Source organism: Anomalospiza imberbis, chromosome 2, assembly GCF_031753505.1.
Source record: "Anomalospiza imberbis isolate Cuckoo-Finch-1a 21T00152 chromosome 2, ASM3175350v1, whole genome shotgun sequence".
NCBI lineage: Eukaryota > Metazoa > Chordata > Aves > Passeriformes > Viduidae > Anomalospiza > Anomalospiza imberbis.
In genome coordinates this window covers 31978435-32003863 of record NC_089682.1, presented here as the reverse complement: position 1 = coordinate 32003863, position 25429 = coordinate 31978435, and the positions used below count along the sequence as shown (strand labels likewise).

The window sequence follows — 25429 nt, the reverse complement described above, 5'->3', positions numbered from 1 at the left end:
CATAGCCAGTGTTTGATGGCTAAGCAGGCATGATTTTCACTAACATCACTTGCAGTCAAGCTGTTTGGAAGCTGGTATTGGTGAATTGACCCAAAAGGAAACTTTTCAGAATATTTGTCTCAGAGATGCCACTTGAAAGGCTGCAGTTCTGTTTTTAGTATGTACTGTGAATAGAAATATATTCCAGTTTAAATCATGAGGCAGGAGAAGTAAAGCAGTGAATGAGACAATGACAACATAGAGGAGCCCTCAGTAATCTGCCTAAATGATTCTTGGTAATGTCAGCCTTAGCTGCATATGAGCATCCTCAGGCAGCCACTGAGGGCTGAAATTGGCAGGGAAAACCAGGATGCTCAATCCATGCTCTGCTCAAAGCACAGCCATAGCATGCCCTGCTCTAGCAACAGATGGGCAACCCACAGACATCCCCATAACAGCTTCTGACAAAGGAGCTGATGCCAGAAAATATTTCCAGACCTTGTTTCCAGAATCCTTTACAAGCCCCTGTGCTGCTTCCCAGCTGGGATTTGGCAGTGGCCGCAGGACTCCCACACTGGCTGCTGGGGGGTCACAGGGAGGTGGCCACGGGGCTACTGAGGCACCAGGGCTTTGCTGCAGCACTGCCCACCACTTTCTGACCCCAGGGTGGGCACTCTTCTCCTTTCTGGGGATGGCTGGTCCCACGTCATCTGAGGACACCTGTTTGCCTGTCCGTGGGGAACTGGAGGAGCTCGGTGATCTGGCATATCAGCAGTTGGCAGAGTCCTGTCTTTCCTGCTGTGGGATTTTCTAGGACCAGCCCTGATATCTAGGGAAGACATTGTAATGCAGTCCTGTGCACAGCTTTTGAAATGCTGAGGTGAGATTATGGTAACATTTCTGCCCTAATGTTCTGTGCTCCACACATCCCATGAGAATTAGATCTGTGGTAGTTTACAATATTGCCTGCTTAGAAAAATTGTATTCTTTTAGTTACATTTGTGTCATCAAACCTGGTGAATCATTGTGACGTCTGGCTGTGCCTGTTGGTGTAAATTCCCAGTGTAGCTGCTTCTTGTGTGCATATGGGAGTAAATCCTGAGTGGCATGAGGCATCTGGGTGCTGATGCCATTGTGCCATGCTGGGAGCAGCATTGATGTCAGTACCTATTAATAATGACAACCAAATACAAGAAAAGACTGACATAGAATCTGCATGCAGAGACAAAGCCTGAATTAATGCAGTTTATACTGTTTTGGCACTCTCAACCTGTCTAGCCCTCCTAAGTAAGCTGCTTTCTGTCTGATTTATCTGCTTTTTGGTACTTGTGTAAGAATTCAGTTCAGCTGCTTGTGTGGATTCAGGTTACATTGCTCCATCACAGAATGACAGGATCAATCATGTTGGAAATAACCTGAGGTCACTGAGTCCAACCACCTTGTGCTAGACCATGGCACTGAGTGCCACACCCGGTCTTTCCTTAAACACCTCCAGGGATGGGGACTCCACCACCTTGCTGGGCAGCCCCTTCCAATATCTAATCACCCTCTCTGTGAAGAAATTCTTCCTAAGTGTCCAACCTAAACATCGTGCTTAAGACAATGTTGTCTTGTCCCACTGACACTTTCCTGGAAGCCAGAAGTAACCTTGAAATTTCTTCTCCATCTATGTAATACTGTTGTGTATTTTTAGCTTGAAAAATTTCTTTGTAGGGAAAAAAAAAATCCCACCTTTTTTTTTTTTTTTTGTGTGTGTATGTTTGTAAAGAGATGCTCTGTCACGGTATCTGTGCACTAGGTGTGGTTTTCTTTGACTTCAGTGGGATTTGAATCCTGTGCTTTTCCAGGTTTGCCTAACCTGTCATAATCAGTGAATACTGCTGCTCTGAAGCCTCCTATAAGGTGTCTGTTATTCATGTGGATTAATTGTGAAAGGCTTCACAAAAGGAAGTCCTTGTAGAAAGAGATCTGAAGGGAAGAAGAGAATCTTGACAATGAAGGGAAAAAAGTGCTCTTTGATCATTTTGGTAACAACATTTGTCATGCCTTGAAAATGACAATTTCATTCAACCACATTGAAATGTTGAAGTGTTCCAAATAGCATGGCCCCTACTTTTCCTTCTCATCCAAAAAATGTGTATATATGTGCATACATGCACACTAATATTCTTCCTTCTGCTTCAACAGAAGCATGAAGAAATTGCTGCTGGTGAGAAAAACACAATGTCTGACCAAAGCTGAAAGACAAAACCTGATGCTACCTGCCTGGTTTTCAGAGACACCCCATATCTACATGTGGGAGAAGTGGTTAAGTTGTTGGGATTTTGCACTCTCTCTTATCACTGACTCTCAGCAATCTCTGAGAATTGCAAAATACTTGGTATATTATTGGGTAACACACTAGTAATTGTACTGCTTGGCAGATGTGGAATGAGGCTTCACATGTAGCAATCTCATTTCTGTTAAATGAGAATATAGAATTGGTTTCAGAACAGAAAGGTGATCTTGGGTTCAAGGACTGATCAGGAAGCTGAAGCTTTCTCGGGGCCTTGGTTTACCTTCTGTAAATAAAGAGAATTTTCTGGTTTTATTGTCAATGAGGAAATGCTTCCACAGCTTATTTTCAGCACCTCCCTCAATGCAGGTGTAAGCATCGCAGAAATACAAATTCAACTAACAAAAATTAGCTGCAGAACATATCCAAAACCTGTTAAAGTCCATGGAAATACTCCCACTGACCTTACCAGGGATTGCCTTGCTGTACTTTTAACATCTCTAGGTGGAACTTTACACTGACATTTTCATCCAGGACCTGCCGTTGGCAAAAGCGCCTTTAACCGGTTGTTACCGCTGGGTGTAAAAATTCATTGTAATGATTTTTTTTTTCTTTTTTTTGATTTTTCTTTTCCCCTTCCCGGGCAGGATTTATGTGGGCATCATTCCTGTGATACCCTGGGAATGGCAGACGTTGGGACCATCTGCTCCCCTGAGCGCAGCTGCGCGGTGATTGAAGACGACGGCCTCCACGCAGCTTTTACGGTGGCTCACGAAATTGGTATGCAGTGCCTTTTCTGTTCCTCTGCCAAGCCAAACACTCCCAACAGCTGCATTAGGAACCAAAATACCCCGCAATTAATTCCAGATTTCCCCCGGCCCAGAGCCCCGCCTGGGGATTAGGGCTGTGTACATATGCACTTCAGGGTTAACTAATAAGGGATCAGAAGGCAGGGGAAGGCGCACAGTAGGTGTTTCCTCCCTGACAGTGGCCTTTCTAAGCAGCAGTTGAAGTGAAAATTCAAAGGCTGCTGCTACTGCTCGGAGATGTCAATGCATGGCCCTCCTGAGAAAGCTTTTGGCCCATCTGTTGTAATTTGCATGCACTTGTTTATTGGAAAATAAGTCACATTTTTCAACTTGTTGCACGCACTGCTGTTAGGAAGATCTTTTTCCTTGTATTACCCGCAGAGAAAATGTTGGGTTTTTGTGGCACAAACCCATCATAATTCTAGTATCTTTGTAAGTGTACAGAAATTCGGTTTAAGTCCTGTAATAAGTGAAATAGTATTTAGGTGATAAAGGTTTGGTCACAAAACTTGTTTAGCTTTGTTTCAGTTTCCACCTCAGGAATTAGGAGCTTTGCATGTACCCTTCAGATGGGTTTAAGATAGAATTAGTGCCAGAAGAAAGTTTGTGTTCTGGGATGTTAGTTATTACTTATTATGTCACGATATAATCCTTCAAGAGAGATGCTGCCATCTTGATCATGTTTAATTTACTGATGTTTTGTGAACTGTGTTCACTGGAAATACATTTGCTATAAGAGCTGTTTGCTTTGGGGAGTGAACAGCAGTTTGAAAGTGGAGTGTTCCTTTTTTTGTTTCTTTAAAAAAAATATTCTTGGAAGGAAATAACAAGGAAAGGAGAACTTTCACAGAGAGCCAGCTGCTGAATCGCCTTGTACTTTGTGCCAAACCAAAGTAAAGTTTGCTTTGGGAGTATCATTGCAGTGGTTCCATTTTCAAGGAGCTTGCAGGTAGAGCCCAAGATCTGAGTGTCTTATACATATGGCTGAGGAAACAGAGGTCACCAAGGATGGAAAATGACCTGACTCTTCAGTGGCAAGTGGTCCTAACCCTGCTCCTCTTAGAGCTCTGCAAAGGAATTGCATCAGTAGTGGCTGGAGAAGGGATCAGGCATTGCATGAAAACATGAAATACTGTGGCAGGATGAGTCCCCAAAGCATAAATTTTGTTTTAGAAAGCAATAATGTCACAACAAAAGAAAAAGTCCTCTGGAATCACAAATTCAGTGCATTTAGAGAGTGCTACAGCGGTGTAGAAAGACAGATTCACATGGGATGTGGACATGGATGCTGTGAGTGAGCCATGACAAATCTGGGATGTGTTAAATGGCAAACTTAACCTGTCATTCAAAGCCAGAGTGCTGGGGACACTGCTTGTGTCCCTTGCATCCAGAAGTGATGCTGAGGGTCAGTGGGCAGGGTTGGGTGAGGAGCCCTCTTCTAGATGGATCTGGTGTGTGAAGAGGAGAGCATTGTCTTTCCTGCCATTTTATCAGCAATAAATACATTTTTAGGTAGATTAAAAATGAAAGAACACAGATCAATAAAGATAGGGGTGAGCAGCAAATTTTCACATTGTTACCTTGAATTCCACACAGAGAAAATATAAGCAAAAGTGAATTATTTTTAGTGATCTAGAAACACATTTTGGAGAAAGGCCATTTTCATACCTAGGCATTTACAAGAATCTCTAAAAACTATAATTTTCAATGTAAAAAAGGCATGAATTGAAATGAATAAATAAGAACCCTAATGGGCATAAAACCTCTAGTTTGAGGCTGTTTAAAATAACATCCTCTTTTTTTTTTTTTCCCTCCTCCCCAGAAGTTTTTAAGAAAGGAAGGGTGTCAAGTCACAGAATGATCTTTGTATGTGTGGCCTGAAGTGAGAGAAGCTGAGAAGAAAACACAGCTAAAATTGCTTGAGTATTTAAATTAAATCAAAGGTCAAAAAAGGATGAAAAATAAAAGTGTGGCATGGATACCCTTTAGTTAAGCACTTTGGGGAAAACCTTGCTGTATTTTATTTGGAGACCAGATTTCTTCCTGCAGTCCAGAAATCTCCAAGTTCCCCCTGTCCTGTGGGCAGGCTGTAGCTTTAATTTTACAGTGACTCAGTTCTTCAGTCAGAGGGGATGCTCTTAGCCTGAGATGTTCTTTTTTGTCAGTTGGAAGGTCAAGGTGAGCCACTGGCTGAAGCAGAGTCACTCTCAGTGATTTTTGTGCATGAGGAGCAGATGCAGCATCTTTAGCATGGACTTGGTCCTCAGAGTGTCCTCACTGTGACTTTCAGGGGATCTGAGCGCTCTTGCTTCCCCCCTGAAGGATCCAAGAGCATTTTCCAGGCTCAGATTCTTTCTCTGGAAAGCAACCAAAGTAAATTGAACTGCAGCTCAACCCAACAGGAGGATGCACAGCCCGGGGACTCAGGTTGGATTGGTGCACAGGAAGCCAAAAAAGCAGCTTTGCTGCAGAACAAACCTGGTGCTTCTGTTGCCAGGGTTTCTGCCACATCACGTGGGAGATGTTTGTTTTATTTCTTCCAGATAAAACAGATGGATTTTGACCAGTAGTTTTTGAGGGGGAGAGAATGAATGAGCAGCAGCAGGCAAAGCCTCCACAGGCCTGTAAAGGAGAGCACAGGAAGGAATAGATGCAACCAAATTCTTGGTATAAATTATTAGCTGGCAATAAGAGGGGGAGATAAAGTTTGATAAGGTAGGACCTAAATCTTGTCCTACTTGTACATAGGAAAATCAGTAATAGCTTTTCTCCAATGTCAAATGGAAAAAAAAAAACGAGGATAATGCAACAAAAACCCAGAAAGAAACCTTCTAACTTTGAATGTGGTAATCCAGTTTCTCCTCAGAATACAGGGGAGCAGTGTTAATACCATAAATGTTACTTTGAAATCACAGCCTTCCAAGACATCTAGCCACCAACAGTAAAACCATATCTGGTTATTTTCTAGCAGGGGACATGCTGCTGTCAGTTGGGACAGTAGTAGTTTCATTTTCTCAAAAATAACCCCGTGGATTCTTGCCTGAAATCATCATCCTGATGTAGCATATGGATGCTTTTTATTTATTTCTAGCAGCTCCTTCAATAAACCTCCACAGCTCTGCAGAGCTGTCTGAACTTAGGCACAGTATGTAGGCATTCTCCAAGCCTTTGTTATCAGCAGCCAATTGTCTGCAAAAAAAGATATTTCCTTGCTTCATGCATTTCCCTGCCTTTTGGGGACATGTGGAGGAGAGCATTAAAGAACCTGAGATTGCTCATAATCTCAACAGTTATTTAATATTTTTCATAGGGCAGCACTACACTGCTTCTCCATGTGTTCCTTATTAAAATAACCATCAGGAAGCAAAACCAATGAGATTTGCACTCTAATACTTTGGACTTTTGGATCAGAGATTTGTTACTCTGACAGTGCTGAATTATAAATAAGTGAAGATCAGCATGATCCAGCATCAGCAACAGGCACAGTCAGTCAGCTGGAATTACATTTGACATATTTTGTGATGGGATGTTTCCATGTTTTGCAGCTTGGTGTTGTGTTTTGAGGTACAGTCATGGTCAGAAGTTTGTGCTGGAGTCCCACTGTGCTTTGGCACAACCATACCACACCCTAAACAGTTTGCCATCTACAAAAGCAAAATGAGAAGAGTTCAAGTGGATCTAAGTGGAGCTACTGCTTGTTTTATCAATAGGAAATTTCCCCAAATCACAAAGGGAATCCCAGGGAAAGCCAAGAATTAAACCTGAGTTTTGATCTAGATTCTCTTGAGTTTTGATCTGGTCCTCAAGTACAAAAGCAGCCTTCCTGCAGCCTTCAAGCAGGCAAAGCTCCAGTTCAGCTCAGTGGGAGTTACATGGGTCTAACATTATAAATTATATTTATCTTTGTTCTTTTCATCAATCTTGAGAAACTTACTTTTTTAAAAAGAGGCAATGCAGCCTTTTTTTCTCAGTGATAATGTCCATTTGACCTTTTGCAATGTTCCTACTCCTCTGTTACACAAACACTCTGGCATGCAGTTACTCCTTCTGTCCTCCTGAGTAATATGGTTTACTGATGTTCTTTCCAAGTATTTTATTTTTAGGCTATAGCTTTAGCATTGCTGCGTGGAACTAATTAAACCTTTGTTCATTAGTTTCCTTTTATCTTTGACATGTGACTTTTGGGGAGGGAAGGCCAAAGGGTGGGATAAAAGCAGCCTTCAAATACATTTTAAAAATTGCTGCAAAAATTTGCATAATAAATCATTCCCCATGTCCACCTGGGACAGCACAAGGGGTAACGGCCTGAAATTGCAGCAGGGGAGATTTGCTTTAAGCATTAGCCAAAATCATCTGAGCAGGACAGCTGAGGGCAGGAGTGAAGTGCTTGGGGAGGCTCTGATTCTGGAGGTTCACCGGAGCCATCTGGCTAAAGCAGCTGTGGCTCAGGGGATGCTGATCCTACCCCAGGGCAGAGGGATGCACAGGATGCCTTTTCAAGGTCTCTGCTCAGCATCATCTTCTGTGGTAATGAGTTATCACAACATCCTCCACAGCTGGGCTGTGTAATGCCTGAAACTAAGGCGTTGCACAGAAACTAGAACTAGAAAATCATGGAATGGTTTGTCTTGGAAGGGGCCTCAAAAATGATCCAGTCCCACCCCCTGCCATGGGCAAGAATACCTTCCACTACTCCAGGTTGCTTCAAGTTGGCCTTGGACACTTGCAGGTATGGGGCAGGAGCAACTTTTCTGTGCCAGGGCCTCTGCTCTCACAGCCAAGAATTTTCATATTTTAAGTAATGAGTTTGATACTAAATCTTTTCCAGCATGGCATCATTCTGTGGCCTCTGTCACCATTGAGGACAAAAGTGTCACGAGCACCATTAGCAAAATGTATTAGAGAGCATCATTTTCTGTAAAAAAGCCATTTTAGAAGTGAAGTATTGCTCCTGGCATCTCTGCTTGGGTGGTTCACTGAAGTAAATCAGAATAACATGAATTCTGGATGGATTGGAGCTGCTCATTCAGAGCCTGAGCTGTGTTTGAGCTGCAGGCCACTGAGGAAGGAATACCATGTCTGACTTACAGCAAACTCTGATTCTGACTCCTTCAGTAACAAATGAAACTGAGGAACTATGCGTGTGATACTTAAAGGAGTCTTTTGATGTCCATAGAAGAGACAAAAAATCCTCCCACTCCTTGTTTTACCACATGTGCTCATTTTGTGTACACTCAAAAGTAACTAAAGACAGCAATCTTTCCTTTGCCATGTTCTGCTGAACATGCAGCCCTTTGATTTCAAGGCTGTCAAGATAAAGCAGATAAAGAGAAGCTTCAGACCTGACAGCTACAAATCTCCTGGAGCCTTTAATTTCAAGGGGGGTACATTGCCAAGGGCACAGAGTCTCACAGCCACATGAGAAAAACAGTGGAGGTTGTGAGTCTCATATTAGGTTTCCTTCATGACAGATGAAGTTTAGGCAAATATCCAGGTAATTGTAATTAGGCAGGTTTGCTTTCTTAAAACAACAAAAAATAACAGAGAGCACACTCATCCAAGTCTTCTCTGCTGACATACATCAGGAAAATTGCTCGATTCCTCCTCTTTAAACCTTTTTTTTTCCAAAGTTCTATCTTAACTTCTGCTTGCAAAAGTTCTCAAATTAAGCCTTCATGAGCATACCCCTTGTGATTAAGAGAAAAGGTGGGCAGACAAAGCTAAGCCTTCACAAGAGCTGAAGGTGGGGCAGAAAATTAAGCTGATGCCTCAAAAAGCAAACATCAGCTGTCTAAAAGGTTGCTGGTTGAAATTTTGAATAAAAATTCTTGGCTTGCTCAGAAATTTTTTTATTAACTTGTAATGTTATATAAAATATATCATCGCTCCACCTGCAGCAGACATGGTGCTTAAAGCAAACTGTAAAACTCTGTGTTTTGCCTAATATTTCACAGCAGTCATTATCAAAAAATATGTTACAGTCATGGTTTAGTGGTGGATTTGGCAGTGTTAGGTTTATGGTTGTGCTCAATGGTTTTTTCCAACCAACCTAAGTGATCTCTAATTTTATGATCCTAAAAGAAGTTCAGTGTTCAGCCAGGGCCTCCAGCCTTCCAGACTGCAGGGTGAAGTAGGGATTCCTTTCCTCCTTGGCAGGTAGATAAAACCAATCCAATAATGTAGTTTCTGTGGGGGGAGATTTCTCATGCAGCAGACAACGCAATTTTTACATTCTTGCACTGTGTACTCCCACAGATTCATTCATTCACTGTGAGCTGCTGTGAATTATGTTTTTTCCAAGCTCCTTTGAGTTGAACAGGTGTGAAATAGGTGTCACCATCTCCTGCTTCTTCATTAAAATGAATATTTCTCTTCTACATGCCCCATTAATTAGTGCACTGTGGACCTCCAAGGCCACATCTTTTAAATGATTATTTAAGTCTGTGTGGACACAGTGGTCTCAGCATTGCCTGGGCAGAACCTTGCCTGGGAATGGTCTGTCTGACAGGGGTGATGTGTCTGTGATCTCCCACAAGTCTGTTACAACAAGCCAGCTCAGCACAGGTTTGTTTTGTGTAAAGTCTGCAGCACTGGTGGGTGAATGTCTGATTGGAGCTTATTTTTTTTAATGTCTGCTCCTGAGAAGAAGCTGCTCTCCAGATTATTGTTTCATTGAGTCGGAAGAACTCTTTTAAGCCAGAAATATTAACAACTGCCTCTGGGCTGGAGATTTAAAAGAGAGAGTGGGTTTTTTTAAATCCTTTTTCTTTCATAAGTGGCTGATAGCAGTCAAAGAAAAGAAAAGTGGAAGTAAAGTTCAAGAATTAAAAAAAGAGGTATGGCTAGTTTTATATTCTATGCAATTTTTTTGGTAAGCTCATGTAATTCAAATAACTTCTGTTTATTAAAAAAAACACCAGCTTTATTAATTGTTATTGCTTAGGTCCATCATGACTTCAAGAGGATTCCTGAGTGATACCAGCATGAAGTCCTTAAGAAGGAGTCAGAAACTCACAGGAGTTAGAAAAACAGCCTGTGCCAGAAGAAATGGTTTTATTTTGACAGAGTTCCCACATGCAATCTTTGTTTAGCCAAGGGGAGAGCAGGAGGCTGATGCAGAAGGTCTAGGCTGGTGATTATTAACCCAAGGAATGTTGAGCCAGGAGCTTCCTGAACCCTGATCCCACAAGAGCCACTGACTCATGAGGGAACCTGGAGCAAATCTCTTGACCTTCTTTTGCTCCCCAGTTGTCCCAAGTGGAAATGAGGTGGAAGGCATGACCTCACTGGCAAACACGTGCTTCATCTGAGCTGAGCTCCTCTGAGAAAACAAATTACAATGCCTGCAGCATTTTTCAGCCTGCTGTGTCACCTTGCATGCCTCCTGTGGTCAGAGGGAGTACAAGAACAGCTCTTTGACTTGCTGTCCGAGTTCTTGTCCATAAGCAGGGATTGGTGGCTTTTTTCCAGGAGACCCACCTTGGTTTGTACTTTAGCAAAGCCTGGAGTTGGCTTGCTGTATGTTGTGGATGTTTTGTTTTCTTGTTTCTAATGGCTGAAGCACCAGTGAAAAATGTGTGACAGTACAGTAATTTTGCATGCTGTTCACTCAGAGAACTTCTGCAGATAGTCTAGAAGTGTATATTAAGAAAAACCAGAAATATCCAGACTCCAAGAAGCATTTGGATGATGCTCTCAGGCACAGGGTGGGATTCTTGGGGCTGTCCTGTGCAGGGCCAGGAGCTGGACTTGGATGATACTTGTGGGTTCCCTCCAGCTCAGGATATTCTGTGATTCTGGTTTGCTTTAGTGTTCCTGGGAAAAAGAGAGCTGCTTCACCACACATGCAGCTCAGCTCTGGTGCACTCCTGCTTTGCCTGCAGGGCTCTTGTGTCCTGATCCTTAGAGAGGATGAAAGTTTTAACTGACTTGTCATAATTTCTCTGAAGAATTCTCTCCTTGTATTAGGGATATACACCCCATTCCTGCAAGTTGTAGGGATCATTTTTGAGCCCATTGCAGGTATTATTTCCTGTTGGGTTGTAGCAGGTGTTGGCCTTCAGCAGGGAAAGCTGTGAGGAGAGGATGTCACTCCATTTGGGTTGTTGGTCTTTTTGGAATTTGAGATGAATTTACAAGCAAGCCACCTCCTCCTTGGCTACAAGAGGGCAAACCCTGCCTCCCCTCCATCTGTTTCCTTCACCATTTCATGCATTCCTACAACATAACTTAACCAAACACCATCCTGCTGGTAAAATTGTATTATGTCATTTTCACTCAGTGGGAACTGTCAGCACCAGTAAGATGCTTCATTAAGTAGAAAACAGCAGATAATCTACAAACCCATTCTCAATCAGTCATCATTTTACACAGCTGCTGGGAGCCTTTTCTTTTTCTTCAATAGCCCAGTTTGATGTTTGTACTAGTACAAAATGGAGTGGGGCTAAAATTGGCATTGTTTTCAAAAGCTCTCTTTGTAAGATTTGTGTTCCTCGAGTCTTCACTTCTGTCCAGAGCTTTCTCCAGAGCTCTGCTTCCATGCAGGGTCACTTAAGGATCAACCTTTCCAATTTGGAAGGGAAGTACCCCACCAGAAAATGCTAGAAACCACCCTAATGTCATGTAATAACATCAGCAGGGTTTTATGCATGTGAGGGGTGGTGGGGAGAGACTCCTTGAAGTAGGAAGGGAAGTGTCCCTCCCTTAATTTTTGGATGCAAAAGGATGAAGGGTACAGGTGTTAAGGGCCTTTGCTGTTATCACTTCTGTGCTAAAAGGAGCCAAACTTAGCCAGGCAGTATTTAGAGATTACACAGCCCTGTGATATTTTGAATTTTGATTATTTTTAATGAAATGTAAAACCAGATTGCAGCATCACTGAGAGTTTGTCATATGCTTTAATCACTTCTAAGTCTGGTCAGAGTGCCTTAAAAGGCAAAGTTAGAACAGGGAGAAATTTAGGTTGTGGTAAGGATTAGGAATTTCAGCTCCATAAAATCCGAGAGTTGCATTCACAGTGTTTGTAAGTGAATGTAAGTGTCTGTCACCCCAGGACACATGCATACAAAGTTAACTGGCAAATGAGTATGGAGAGCTAAAATCCATATATTTAATGCTATTATCCTCACTAATATCACTGGGGGGCTAATTTAGAAGCCCAAACACTTGACAGTCAGAATTACATATTTTGGAAATTATTCACTACTTACTGCTTCTTTCCTTGTCATGATGAGGTTTTTAAATTATTTTTGAAAATTTTAAACATAACGAGGGAGAATCACAAATACTTTGGAAGCTTCTCCTCCTCTAAAAGGCTGAAGTCTGCCAAGTAAATGACTTGGTTCTTGTCATGCACTAGAACAATGGCCTGCTTTAATATGACAAAGTAGATGCTGCTAATGACGTGTGTCCTCAGCTCACCCCATTTATCACTGTAAAGGAGAGAAGTTATGCTGCTCTCTAATTAAAGGTGAATTCAGTAGCCTGACACTTTCCAGGAGATGACCCTGTTTCAGATTCTTCTGCTTTTGCCAAAGTATTTGGGATGCAATGTTCTGTGCTGAACAGTGGCCTGAGAAGCATTTCATTTTATTCATTTACTCTGAAATTCTCCATAGAGGCTGTCCAGCCTTTTTCTGAGGAGGGTAGCTAAATTGCAACAGTGTTATGAAGTCTCTCGGCTCCAAGTGAAGAGCTTGAAATTTACCAACAAGCTTCTTCATATCCAAAGGATATTTTTTTATTTGGCTCTATGAAGGAGAAAAAATGAAAGATGTCATAGGTAGCAGAGAAACTCAAGAGTAGCCCAAGCTGCAGGAGCATTAACAGGCTGTGAATATGTGCACTGTATTGTTTAATTATGTACTTACATGGGATGTCCTTAGCAGAAAATCAACAGTCCTGAAGAGTGAAGTACAGTTATGCAATAAAGGGATTTGTCTGGAGGGCAAGACTACATCTTATGTGGGTGAAGTGCTCCAGAGTGGTACCAGAGGCTGTGACAAACTGCAGTTCTGCCCTGCAGGACTGAAAGCTCCATGTCACAGAGTTCTGGGTAGTTCTGAATGGTGCTATAAAATGCTGAGCACTCTGAAAAATTACATCCTGGAGTTGCTGGTGTGCACCCAACTATCATTCATATCCCAAGCTGAACCAGTGCTGAGTGCCATGGGATGTTACTCAGCCAAACTCTTTGGATCAATGCTCCAGCTTTTTTTTTCACCCAGAGCTGTTTAGTTCCAAGGCACAGACTTAAAAATTAAACTCCTTTTCCACTGAGAGACCCTCATTGCCTTACTTCACAAACATTTTGCAGTGAGGTAATTTCTGCAACTGTGAGCAATCTTGGATCAGTAAATACAATGTAAATACAATGTATTAAATACTCAGCCCACTTCCAAAGAATTTGCTCTGTAGGTTAGAAGTGATGCACTCATTATTTGGTTACTCTGTCAGAAGAATCTGTCAGTTTGAAATAATAATCTTTGCAGTGAATTGTGTTGCTCAACACCAGCATTTGTCTGGAAGAAACAAAGCTGTTGTCATCTCTTCAGAGCAAGTCTTTGTGTGTAGTGCTGTGTCAGATTGAAACTTGACATGTACCTCCTGATATTCAGTGTCTTAGTGCAGCATAAAACCAGCATTATCTGGCCTTATATAGGAAGTATTGCCAAACAAAAATGGTTTTACTTACCTGAAAAAAAGAAAGGCCAAATCCTGCAGAATGTGTCCCTTTCAGGGCATCAGGCTTTTTTTTTCTGCAGTGGCTTTGATTGGTGGTCTTGTCTTTATTGTTAAAGCACTCTTGGTTTAGCCCTGCATATCTTATTAATCAACTTCTGGCTTAGGTTGAACATTTGGAGCATTAAGTTCAGGCTTCAGCTCTCTGCAGCTTTATTCCCATTCATTCTTCTACCCTTTGTTTAGTTGCATCTTAAATACTTTTATTTTTAGCTTTTTAAAAAGATGTAGCACCTTTCTAGATTGTTGCAGAACATTTTCACAAAAGTTTTTCTTGCTGAAGGTGATTTGAAGAAACGGTAAGAAGTCCATTGTTGATAAATATAAATGAGCACAGTTCCCTTCCCTCACATGACTATGAGCTCCAGCTGGTAAACTCTGGATAGTCATGTAATTTAATTAATTTGTTTGATTTCCACAGGGCACTTGCTTGGGCTTTCCCATGATGACTCCAAGTTTTGTGAGGAGAACTTTGGCTCCATGGAAGACAAGCGCCTGATGTCCTCTATTCTGACCAGCATTGATGCTTCAAAACCCTGGTCCAAGTGCACCTCGGCAACTATCACAGAATTCTTTGATGATGGCCATGGTATGTGTTATTACTCCCTGTGTCAGCTACATGATACTTCTTACTGTCAATCTGTGTTTTTTATTAAGAACATTTTATGGCAGCTTATTTGCTAAATATGACATTTACCCCTTGGGGAATAAGGACAACAAATTCGTTTTCCAAATGTAGAAATAAAAAAATGTAGAAAAAAAAGTAGAAATAAAAAGTCCTTGACTTCCCTCTTTAATGAATTTTAAAGTCTTCACTGTGCTCCCAAAGCAACTGCAGTTATTAAACAAATCACTCAAATTCCAAAAGGCTGAGATAAAAATGACATAATTGAGTGAATGGATCAAGTTGTTATGGTAACCAAAATGCTTATGGATAAATGTATGGTGTGTCTGCTGAATGTAAAGGTTTGCTTTTAAATATTTTGTTGGCTGGTTTCAGTGCTCTCTGAAATATTTTTCTCTGAATTACTTAATTTTTTCTCTCAATTTTATTAGATCCATTAATCTGTACTATCCTGTTTTATGATCCTTTTTGCTCTGGCATTGATTTAATATTACCAAATTAATTTCCACAAATGAAGAGAACTTTCCCTTTTGAGTTACTGAGGTAACTCTCCCACCATCCATGAATGACCTCTCAGAGAGTGTAAGGAACTGTTTTCTCCTCAGTTCGTGAGTAGCTATCATTTAGATGTGTGGTCTTCAAGAGTTATTGATATGATGAAATTATTCGTGGAAAATTTGAACCTCTCATCATGTAGGTCTGTAGTCCTCTGGGAATTCATTTTATTGCTGATGCTGTTAGTGTGATTTCCAATGCATAAGGAATCTCTTTTCTTGATGGATCAGAGATTCAGAGACCTTTTCTAAGTAACAATCTTCTGTAGAAATTTATAACTTCCCAGTTGTTTTCTTTTTAATCACAGATCTGTCCTATCAGAATACAAATGCCATCTATTAAGTCAAAATGGAAGTCAATAATTTGACTTCAAATGATATGAAAACTTCATCTGACAATCACTGGCCTCAGCAGCACTGGGGGCATGAGTGGTGCAGAATGACACCATAAACTGATATTCCTCAGCAGTGAAACACCTGACAGCTGAGTGCACTGCAGACACCAGCATTACATGAAGCCAGCTGAGTAAATCCAGACGGAAATGTCTCGTCCAAGGTCAGCCAGGGGGCTGGGGAGGATCAAGGTGCTGATTCCCTGTCTCCTGGGGCCTGTTCTGAGAACAATAAATAGCTCTGTCATGGTATCACCATTTTTTTTACACTCATGAGATGACCCCAGACAACAGTTTGACATTTAGGAAGAAAAGGCTTGGTTGGTGTCCAGAGGAGAGTGACATTTATATCCATCTGCTTTTAGCAAAGCCTTTCCAAAGGTACTAATTGCCTTTATTGTCATGCCAACCACCAGGCTTGGGATGGTTGCTTGGGACTTAGTGTGTTCAGTCCCAGTGCTCTGTGCAACCTGGAACAAGGACTGTTTGTATTTAAATTAATTTATATCCTGCTTATCTGCTTCCTGCACAGATCTTGTTCCGCCTTTTTTTTTTCCCAAGATATATTACACATGGCGTTGAGAGAGATAATGAGATGGCTTAATTAGCACTGTCATCAGCCAACAATGTTGCTCTGTTCCAGGGTACAAAGATGTTCTTTGGTGCCCAGGACAAAAAAAAAAAATGGGAATAGCAGTATGTATATGCTTTGGATGTTGAAATGTAATGCAGAATTGAAGCCCTCTCTGCCCTCCCACCAGGGGCCATGACAAGTAGGAGGTTGGACCAGCTGGTGGTAAAAACACCTGCAATTCACTGCACCCTGTCCAAACACAGACACTGCTACAGTCCACCCATATAAAGATTTTTTTTTCCCCTGTGGGAAATCCTTAGGAGCCTTCCATATCTTCAGTTTTGAATTTATTGTGTGAGATCAGCTGGAGCACCTGGCTTTGTAGACATTGCACAACTTCCCTCAGTTAAAGAGAAGTTTGGATCTCATTTCCCTGTGTTCTGGAGGGGAAAAAATGCTGTATTTGCTGTGTGAGCTTGTGAAACCTGTTTGTTACTCACATATAATGGATTTTAACTGAAATGATTGACAGATGAGTATATGCAAGGATTAGAATTTTCTTTCCCTTTTCTCTAAATTTTTATTTCCAGTCAAAATGCAGTGTTAGTATGGTGTTTTAAAATACTGAAAAACAGCTATGCTTGGGAGTTTGATAAACTTAGGCATAGGTACAAAAGCAGTGTATAATACTGAATATTGACATGCTACAGCCTTCCCATCACTGCCCTCACATTTCAGTGGCTTTCTCCCTCCTCACAAGGTATATGAAGGAGGATTTCCACTGCTGTTTACTTTTACAAAGTGTATTTTTGCCAGAACGTATGCAAATTATGTCCAGAAACTCCAGGAAAAACCTTACTCCTCATCACATCTCTAATATTTTACACTACAACAACCCAGGGTATTTTTAATTCTCTTCATCTCATGACAGCTAGCATTGGCACACCTTGCTTGCATTAAAATTTCAGCATAATCCAGATTAAACAGAAGGCTAGGGTAAATCAAGGTCAGCAAATGGAAGAGGTTTAACAAGACAGTTTTTGGTTGCAAGTCATCACACAGAAAGAATTTTTGGCTAATTTGGCTAATTGGCATTAGTCTTTAGAAGAGCAGAACAGTTGCAGTAAGTGTGTGTTTTGGAAGGAAAACTCAAGCTATTGAGAAATGGGGTATTTGATTTGCTTAAACTCCCTGCCATGGCTTGAAATTCTATTCCATTTTGTGTAAATAGTGAGGGTTTTATAGATAGGCTTTTTTCAGCCATGATGCAAGTGAAGAACACTGGTGTGGGTTCCAAAGTGAGGTAAATTGTGGTGAGTTATTTTGGCCGAGGATGAGTGAAGCTTGCCCAGACCACATATCCCTTTCATGAAGTGTAAAAGAGGTTACACTGAATAAATAGTTCTCCATGTCAACAAATGAGGTTTTCAATAGTAAAAAAAAACAACTATCAGAAGATACCTAGAACATAAATGTGAATTCTCATTTTTAGAGTGTGCCAGACAAATCTTGACCACTGCAGACCTTAAAACACATATACAAATCTTTACATTCATGCATTTTTTTCTTCCTGTTATTTATGAGTTTTTGTATGAAATGGATAACCCTTTTCAAACTAGTTCCATAAGCAGCCAAGTATCACTCCTTAAAAGAAAAGTGCAGTCCAGCTTTAGTGGCAACATTAGTTTTGATACATAGCTTATATTTTTCCTTTAGGCTAGTAGAAATTTTGATTTTTTGATCTTTTTTGTTTGGGTTTTTTGGCCTTATTAGCTTTACTATTTCTGACATCCTGATTTAAAACTCAGACAACAACTATGCTTGCTTTGAGTCTTGCCTACATGAGTCGAGCTCGCTTCTTAAATCATAAACCGATAAATAGCATGGAATGTGTTCCTAGTCTTGTGTAAAGGATTGAAAGGCCAAAAGGATCTGGGTAAACTCATTTACACCTAAGGCTGGGAACAGGCAGCTCAGCAGTGGGGTCAGAACACAATGGCAGCGGTTTGACCTCGTGCCAAACCTGATGCCCCCTCAGAATCTTCACATCACCATGCCTTGAAGGAGGCTCGCTGTCGCCCGAACAGCTTCACAGCACTGCAGGGAAAATAACAATAAATAACTGAGTGAACAACACCTTGGCTTGCTCTTGTAGGGAACTGCCTGCTGGACCAGCCCAGGAAGCACATCGTGGGCCCCGAGGAGCTGCCGGGGCAGACGTACGACGCCATCCGGCAGTGCAAGCTGGCGTTCGGCGCTGAGTACACTGTGTGCCCTGGCATGGACGTGTGCTCGCGCCTCTGGTGTGCCGTGGTGCGCCAGGGACAGATGGTCTGCCTCACCAAGAAGCTGCCCGCCGTCGAGGGAACCCCCTGTGGCAAAGGAAGAATCTGCCTCCAAGGGAAATGTGTGGACAAAACCAAGAAGAAATACTACTCTGTAAGTCACCCCAAGGGGAATTTGAAAAGGTGATCCCTCGGAGGTGCTAGTTTTTGTGGGAGTCAGATTGAAAGCTGCCTTGGTTTTTTTAAGCACATAATTGGGGTGTTGTTGGTGAGGGATGTAGGAAAAATGCTGAGGTTCAGGAAGTGTATTTTGTTCTTTAAGGAAAGCCTTCGTTCCTGGAAAACTGGAGGTAGTGATTTGCCCATTCAGTAAATGGCACTTATCAGGACATGAATTTCTGACCTGGCGTGGAAAGCAAGATAAATCTCATCTCCACATTTAATTTACAGCCCTCATCTGAAAGGCCCCAAGGCCCTAATTCTAATGAAGAAAAGGGCAGATGAAATTAATCCAGAATATAATTTCTGGATCAGACAAATTTGTGCTTCCAGTGAGAGACAACCTCTATCTATACATCTGAAGTATCCCCATCCCCATGAGAGCTGTCAGCTGCACAGTTCAGATACTTCTAAATTCTCTGGGTAGACAGTAGCCCCCTTCTGTTACAACCACCGAAGAGATGTGGACTTGAAGAGCTTTGTAAAAATATTTGCAAACTATGGGAGCCATTCAAATCAAGGTACAGCCTTTTTAACACTTTTTTAATGGATTCCAACACCCTTTTTAATGGATTTCAATACTTCTACCTGATATTGCAATACTACAGCCAATGTAGCAGAGTTGACAACTCCATCTCTTGGCAGTAATTCCAAGCAATACCTACACATCAGAATAGCTGGATTTAATTAATCTCAGATAAGAAGTATGGGTTTATTCTGGGAGTTGAACCCCTTGGAGCCAGTTTAAGGGGCCTTTCTGGTAGGAATAGCAAAAAATAAAAGAGCAATCCATGAAACCATGGGTGTGTTCTGTGAAGAGGCTGGAGGTGGCTGTGTGGAGCAAGGCCCAGCAGTGGCTTTGCACCCTCAGTGCAAATGAGATGTCATCATTAGCGTGCAAATAAAAGATAGAAATTAACTTTGCTGGGAGAAAGAAGGTTCCTAAGACCTGTTATCCCTGAATAGCCAACTGAAGGAATTACCTTCACATTAGCAGTGACTTTGAGGCAACAGCTCCATTCATGCTTGGATGACGAACTCACCTCCTGCTGTTCCATGTGTTTTTCAGGCTTCGAGCCATGGCAACTGGGGATCCTGGGGACCCTGGGGACAGTGCTCCCGTACCTGTGGCGGGGGAGTTCAGTTTGCCTATCGCCACTGCAACAACCCAGCCCCCAGGAACAACGGGAGGTACTGCACAGGCAAACGGGCCATCTACCGCTCCTGCAACGTCACCCCCTGCCCCGCCAATGGTGAGTGCCCCCCTGCTCCAGCCCTCCCTCCCTTCACAGACACTAAACACCCTGAAACCACACAGCAAAGGCTCACTGTAGCCTCCCCAGATTGTATTTATCAAGGCAAGACGTTCAGCATTAGTACAATATCCTAATTCTTCAGCCACACCTCGCCCTGGATGCTGTAGAGAAAGCGAAAAGTCAGTCCTCTAAAATGAAACATCATGCAAACTTTAGGCCTTGAATTCTTATTATGCCATTGGGAGATTTCCAAGCTAAAACAGTAGAGGGATTGGAAGGCCAGTTCTAAGTAAAGAAGTGGTGTGACATAACTTAAAAATTATGTAGGAAAGAAACTAGAATAATAGACGGACGTAATGATATTTGCAGCAAGGTCTGAAATAGCCACTAATGACGTGAATAATTCCACAGCTAAATCCTTCCGACAAGAGCAGTGTGAAGCAAGGAATGGCTATCAGTCTGATGCAAAAGGGGTCAAGACTTTTGTGGAATGGGTCCCCAAGTATGCTGGAGTACTGCCTGGAGACGTCTGCAAGCTCACCTGCCGAGCCAAAGGAACCGGTTATTATGTGGTGTTTTCTCAGAAGGTAATGGCAGCTCCAGTCAGGGCTTCTTGCTCCAGCTTAGAAGTGTCCCATATTTTTGAAATCTTTCCCTACAACCAGGGAAAATAAGTTAATCATATGATGCAAATATTAACTGTGTGATCAGATTTAATGGTTCGATCCAGTGGTTGTACCTTAGGACCAGAAAATGAGATAAGTTTTTCCATATCTCAGTATGTGAATGCATGAAAATTATAGACCTCTTGGCAGCAGTTTGTTTTCAGTAGTGGATAAAGGACTTTCTGCCTGGATAAAGGACTTTCTGCCTAGAGTTTTCTGTCATTATGGGGTTTTCTGGAGGAAAAAGAGTATTAGGAGAAAAGAGTAGGTGTAACCCTGAACTATGTTTAAGGAGTCCAGAGTAACTCCTAAAGAACCAATTAGCATAGGATAATTAGTGGTAGAGATGTGACTTCTGGTCAGTTTGTACTATCAGATGCAGTCCAAACTGAAAGTTAGCTGTCCTTGCTTTTGTCCTTTTGCTAAATTTTATCTGCTTTTCTACCATTAATATTAGAGAAGCTCAATGTGGTCTGGCAGGGGAGGCAACATGCTCTGAGTTGGTGACTAAAATGAGGAGCTAGGTTTTGCCAGGTGGATCCAAACCCACAGATCTCTGTGGCAGTTTGAAGCAAGTTTTATTTGCTTGCCCAGGTCACTGATGGCACGGAGTGTCGACCCTACAGCAACTCAGTCTGTGTGCGAGGGAAGTGCATCCGAACGGGCTGTGATGGCATCATCGGATCCAAGCTCCAGTATGACAAGTGTGGGGTGTGTGGAGGAGACAACTCTAGCTGCACAAAAGTCATGGGAACCTTCACCAAAAAGAGGTATAGATCTCAACAGCAAGTGCATATTGTTGTGCAAATAGTTACTCTGCCACATGCTGCTTCCTTTCTGCCTCTAAATGCAATTTGCTTTCACATGGGGGAAGAATCACACTGCCTGTAGCTTATTGCAGTTTCCAGACGTGCATAGCTGGCTCCTAGCATTATCCTGAAATTGGCAAAGCATCAGCTGGCAAAACTGCACCCAGCTAATTTCTGATTCGAAGTGCTAGTGAAGCAGGTGAGCACCAACAGGAATAGCAAGTCATGCCACTTTCAAATCTTGGTGTATCAGATGGATTGTGGTTCCTAGAGGACAGAGGAAAAGGAAGAGAGAGGTGAATCAGAAAGTTGTTGGGATCAGAGTTATCTGCATCTCTCTGAAATTTTACATTTCCCACTTGTTGCTGTGTTGCTGCATTAGCAAGTTACACCCTTAGAGTGCTTTTTCATCTCATCTATTTTGAGTGGCACTGAGGACACCCCACCTGATTTTGTGACACACATTCCTTGCATTTGAAGTGCAAAGAAGCAGACAGCTGTAAACACCTTCTTTAATAGCTGAGAGAGATTATATCCCAAATTTCCCTTTTCCCACTGCTGAGTATGTGTGGAGTTCAGGTAAACAGATGAGATATCAGAAGTATCATAGGATTACTCATGAGTATATCTCTTCATATCCCTTCATGTCCACTGGCATAATATCAATCTCCAGATGGATCTTTTAAAGTCAAAATATTTACAGCAGTTATCCACAAGCCGTTTTTCTGTCAGAGTTCACCCTTTAACAATAATAAAACTTAATACAAGTAAAATAAAAGGAGCTTCTGCCATGATTTTCCCTTACCACACTGGGGGCAATACTGATAGACAATCTCAAGTAAGTCCTTTCTGTCAACTAATTTTTTTCCCCTCTTCAATTCTTAAGTTTCGTAGAAAAATTGGGATTTTTAATCATCATTTTTACAGATTCCAAGATCTCAAAGGACTGATCCACACATAGAAACTTTTAGTTGACAATTTTTACTCGGAATCAGTGACTGTGTTAAGCATCTTTTATATATGAACTTGATTTTATATCTTCCAAATTCTTACATAGCATGTTGAAAGCTACCAGAAGTTGAAATCTAAATCCTGAAATTATCTTTTATTTCTATACATTTCAACAGACTGATTAATAGCAGTCAAAAATGGCTTGGAGAGTGAATTCATTCTAAAAATAAACATAACTAATCTTCTTGGTAAACCAATGATTGCTCACCTAACGATGCCAAAACACCTCTGCCAAAAAGAATGGCTTTCAAACCAAATTAGTAATTATATAAACCAAATCTTTTCCAATTTGTAAATACTGGGATGTCTGGGAATGTCTAAGTGATGTTGACAGTGAGAGATGTATTTCATATGATTTGGCAATAATCAAGCTTCAGGAAAAGTGTTAGAGGGGCTCCATGGATTTCAGGGAGGCCAGATTTGTTCCATAGATACACTTGGAAATGGAGAGATTTATTATAATTATCCCTGTGAAGTTACCAGCTTACTCCTCAAATCATGCCTTCAAGTGTCAAGAGACTGGCCAGAGGGTAAATTTATGTTCTAATATGATTTTGATTGGAGTTGGGGCTGTTGATTTATTTTTACTGGAAAAGTTGTTTGGGGCAATTCTTCTCTGCGAATAATTGACATTAAAATAAACCCCTGATTAAAATAGTGAAATCTTAATTGTCTGTGAACTGTTTTTACAGTTTTGTTTGAAAGGGCAGTGCTGGTAGGAAAATTATCTTTCCTCCACTGAAAAATGGAAGCTCCCTTGTTGCTGTCCACTATAAACTTTAACAATTTGTACACTAAATGTACAGGGAAATTTAAGTGTACAAGGCAAAACTAGTATTTCACATTTCAGACAATTGCCATGGCAACATTTATTTGGTTTGTTTGTTTTTCTTTTAAAGCAGGCAAAACATAATCTTCTGGGAAATTTGCTTCCTATGATTTTTGTTTAAAAAGCTGTAAAGCCAAATTATTAGAATTTGGGAAAGAGGGGAATTAATCTGCACATGCTTCTCTGTGCACATGAAGCATTACAGCTCTTTGTGCAGACAACTTGAATTCTCCAGGACTGCTTGTAGGTTTTGAACAAATGATTTTGTAACTTTAATGACATGTTTGAACTGAGTTATTCTGGCAACTGTTGTGTAAAAATATTTGTGCAGTGCTGTAGAGCAGAGTCACCAGCCTGGGATTCACACCATATTGCTCCAGCTTTATGGAGCTGCTAAATCAATGGAGTCTTAAGTCATTGTCCCATAACTGCTGGAAATAGCAGGGGATCAGCACAAATGTTTCATCTGTAATATGTGCAGTCTCTACTTGTGCAGCTAAAAGTTCTCAAAATTAGCAGTCTGTTCTTTATACAATCCCAAAGGAGATGCCATCACTTTTACGTATTTTTCATGTATTTTCTCATGAAACTTTTCAGATATGAGGTACTTTCAGGATGGCTTTGCCATGGGTTTAGGAATGAAAACACATCTCCAATGTCCAGCTGGTAGCTTACAGCTATGTAAAGCCTTTAAATTGTTTTCTATATATCAGTAAAGTTAAAATAACATACTTGAGATGGTGACAAATTCCAGCACACTTGCAAGTTTTAAATGCTTGTCACTTTTGGTAAAAGAGTTTAATCTCCTTTTCTAAATCCCTGTTAAGATAGTTCATAACTAGTAGAGAATTCCATGGTGGTACAAATGAAGCCTTTGGGTGCCCCTCTTATTAGACACTTGACGATTAATCTTTGGCTTTATAGATTTCAAAGTAAACACATTTTTTCTTGGTGATCAAGACTATTTTTAAATGTTCCCAAGGTACCTCTACCCAGCTGTTCCTCTGTTCGTGCCTTCCTTAATCATCATTATAGCAAAGACAGCAAGAAACAGCTGTAACCAATGCATATCTCATTATCTTTTCCTTGGCAGGCAGCGCGTGCATCGTATTTCATATCTCCCACCCTTTGCTGAAATCTATAAGCTATCTGTTGTTTTTCATTCCTCTGGTATCTGACACACGTCAAACTGTCCCTAAAGCTAAAGATTAAGCAATCTGCAAGAAGTGCAGTAGAAACTTCTTGGGGAACATGAAGAACAACACAGCAGGCCAAGAGTACAACCTGGTTAAATTAATCTTAGGGAAAATCCAGGTGGCCTGAATCGAAATGAAGCAAGATGTTGTTGTCCATAGGTTGGACTCAAAGATCTGTTCCAGCCTGCTTAATGCTGTGATTCTGTGTCATGCCAGTGACTTTGTGAGGCTTTGCAGTGAGACTCTTCCTTCTTTCCCTTCCTTCAGCAAGGGCTACACTGACGTGGTGAAGATCCCGGAAGGGGCGACCCACATCAAAGTGCGGCAGTTCAAGAGCAAGGACCAGACAAGGTTCACGGCCTACCTGGCCCTAAAGAAGAAGAACGGGGAGTACCTGGTCAACGGGAAGTACATGATCTCCACCTCGGAAACCATCATCGACATCAACGGCACCGTCATGAACTACAGCGGCTGGAGCCACAAGGACGACTTCCTGCACGCCATGGGCCACTCAGCCACCAAGGAGATCCTGATTGTGCAGATCCTGGCCACCGACCCCACACAGCCCGTGGATGTGCGCTACAGCTTCTTCGTGCCAAAGAAACAGGGCCAGCTGGCAAACTCTGTCCCCAGCAGCAGTGGCGGTGGCGGCAAAGCGACGGCGCAGGCCGCGCAGCCCCGCTGGGTGACAGGGCCATGGCTCTCCTGCTCTCGAACGTGCGACACGGGCTGGCACACCAGGACTGTGCAGTGCAAGGATGGGCACGGGAAACTGGCCAAGGGATGTCTGCTCTCCCAGAGACCCTCAGCGTTCAAACAGTGCTTGCTGAAAAAGTGCTAACCTGTGGTGGTGAGCTGCTTTCAAAGAGGTTTGAGTAAGCCGTTGTTGGCGTACTGGTGTCAGGTCTGCCCACACAGACAGAAGCAAAGGCTTCAAAGTACTTGCGTTCAGTCTCCAATTATGGGCAGAATCTGCCTGTTTGGACCAAATGAAGATGTGCACTGCTTTAAATAAGAGTAGGGTGGTCTTAATACATCAAAGAAAGTAAGCGTTAAAGTTGTTATAAGCCCTCTGTGTCTGCAAAAATGTAGAATAAAATAATGCAAAAGAAGAAAAACTAGTGAATGGAGGATCCTGGGATATTTGAAGGTTACAGAATCATCTCCCCTTCTTCACCTACCTCTACTACAGTATGTCCTTAGGAAATGTC

At 41.7% G+C, this 25429-nt stretch overlaps 1 protein-coding gene across 1 annotated transcript in view; it reads left to right on the top strand.

Moving 5' to 3' along the window:
* Positions 1-25084, top strand: part of ADAMTS5 (ADAM metallopeptidase with thrombospondin type 1 motif 5) — a 33000-nt gene extending 7916 nt beyond the window's left edge. The window contains exons 2-8 of the mRNA XM_068180436.1: positions 2902-3034; positions 14225-14392; positions 18104-18387; positions 19522-19705; positions 20120-20295; positions 20968-21143; positions 24486-25084. Coding sequence (XP_068036537.1) covers positions 2902-3034; positions 14225-14392; positions 18104-18387; positions 19522-19705; positions 20120-20295; positions 20968-21143; positions 24486-25059 — 1695 coding nt within the window. The 3' untranslated portion in view covers positions 25060-25084. The remainder of the gene's footprint in view (positions 1-2901; positions 3035-14224; positions 14393-18103; positions 18388-19521; positions 19706-20119; positions 20296-20967; positions 21144-24485) is intronic.
* Positions 25085-25429: the final 345 nt, after the last annotated feature.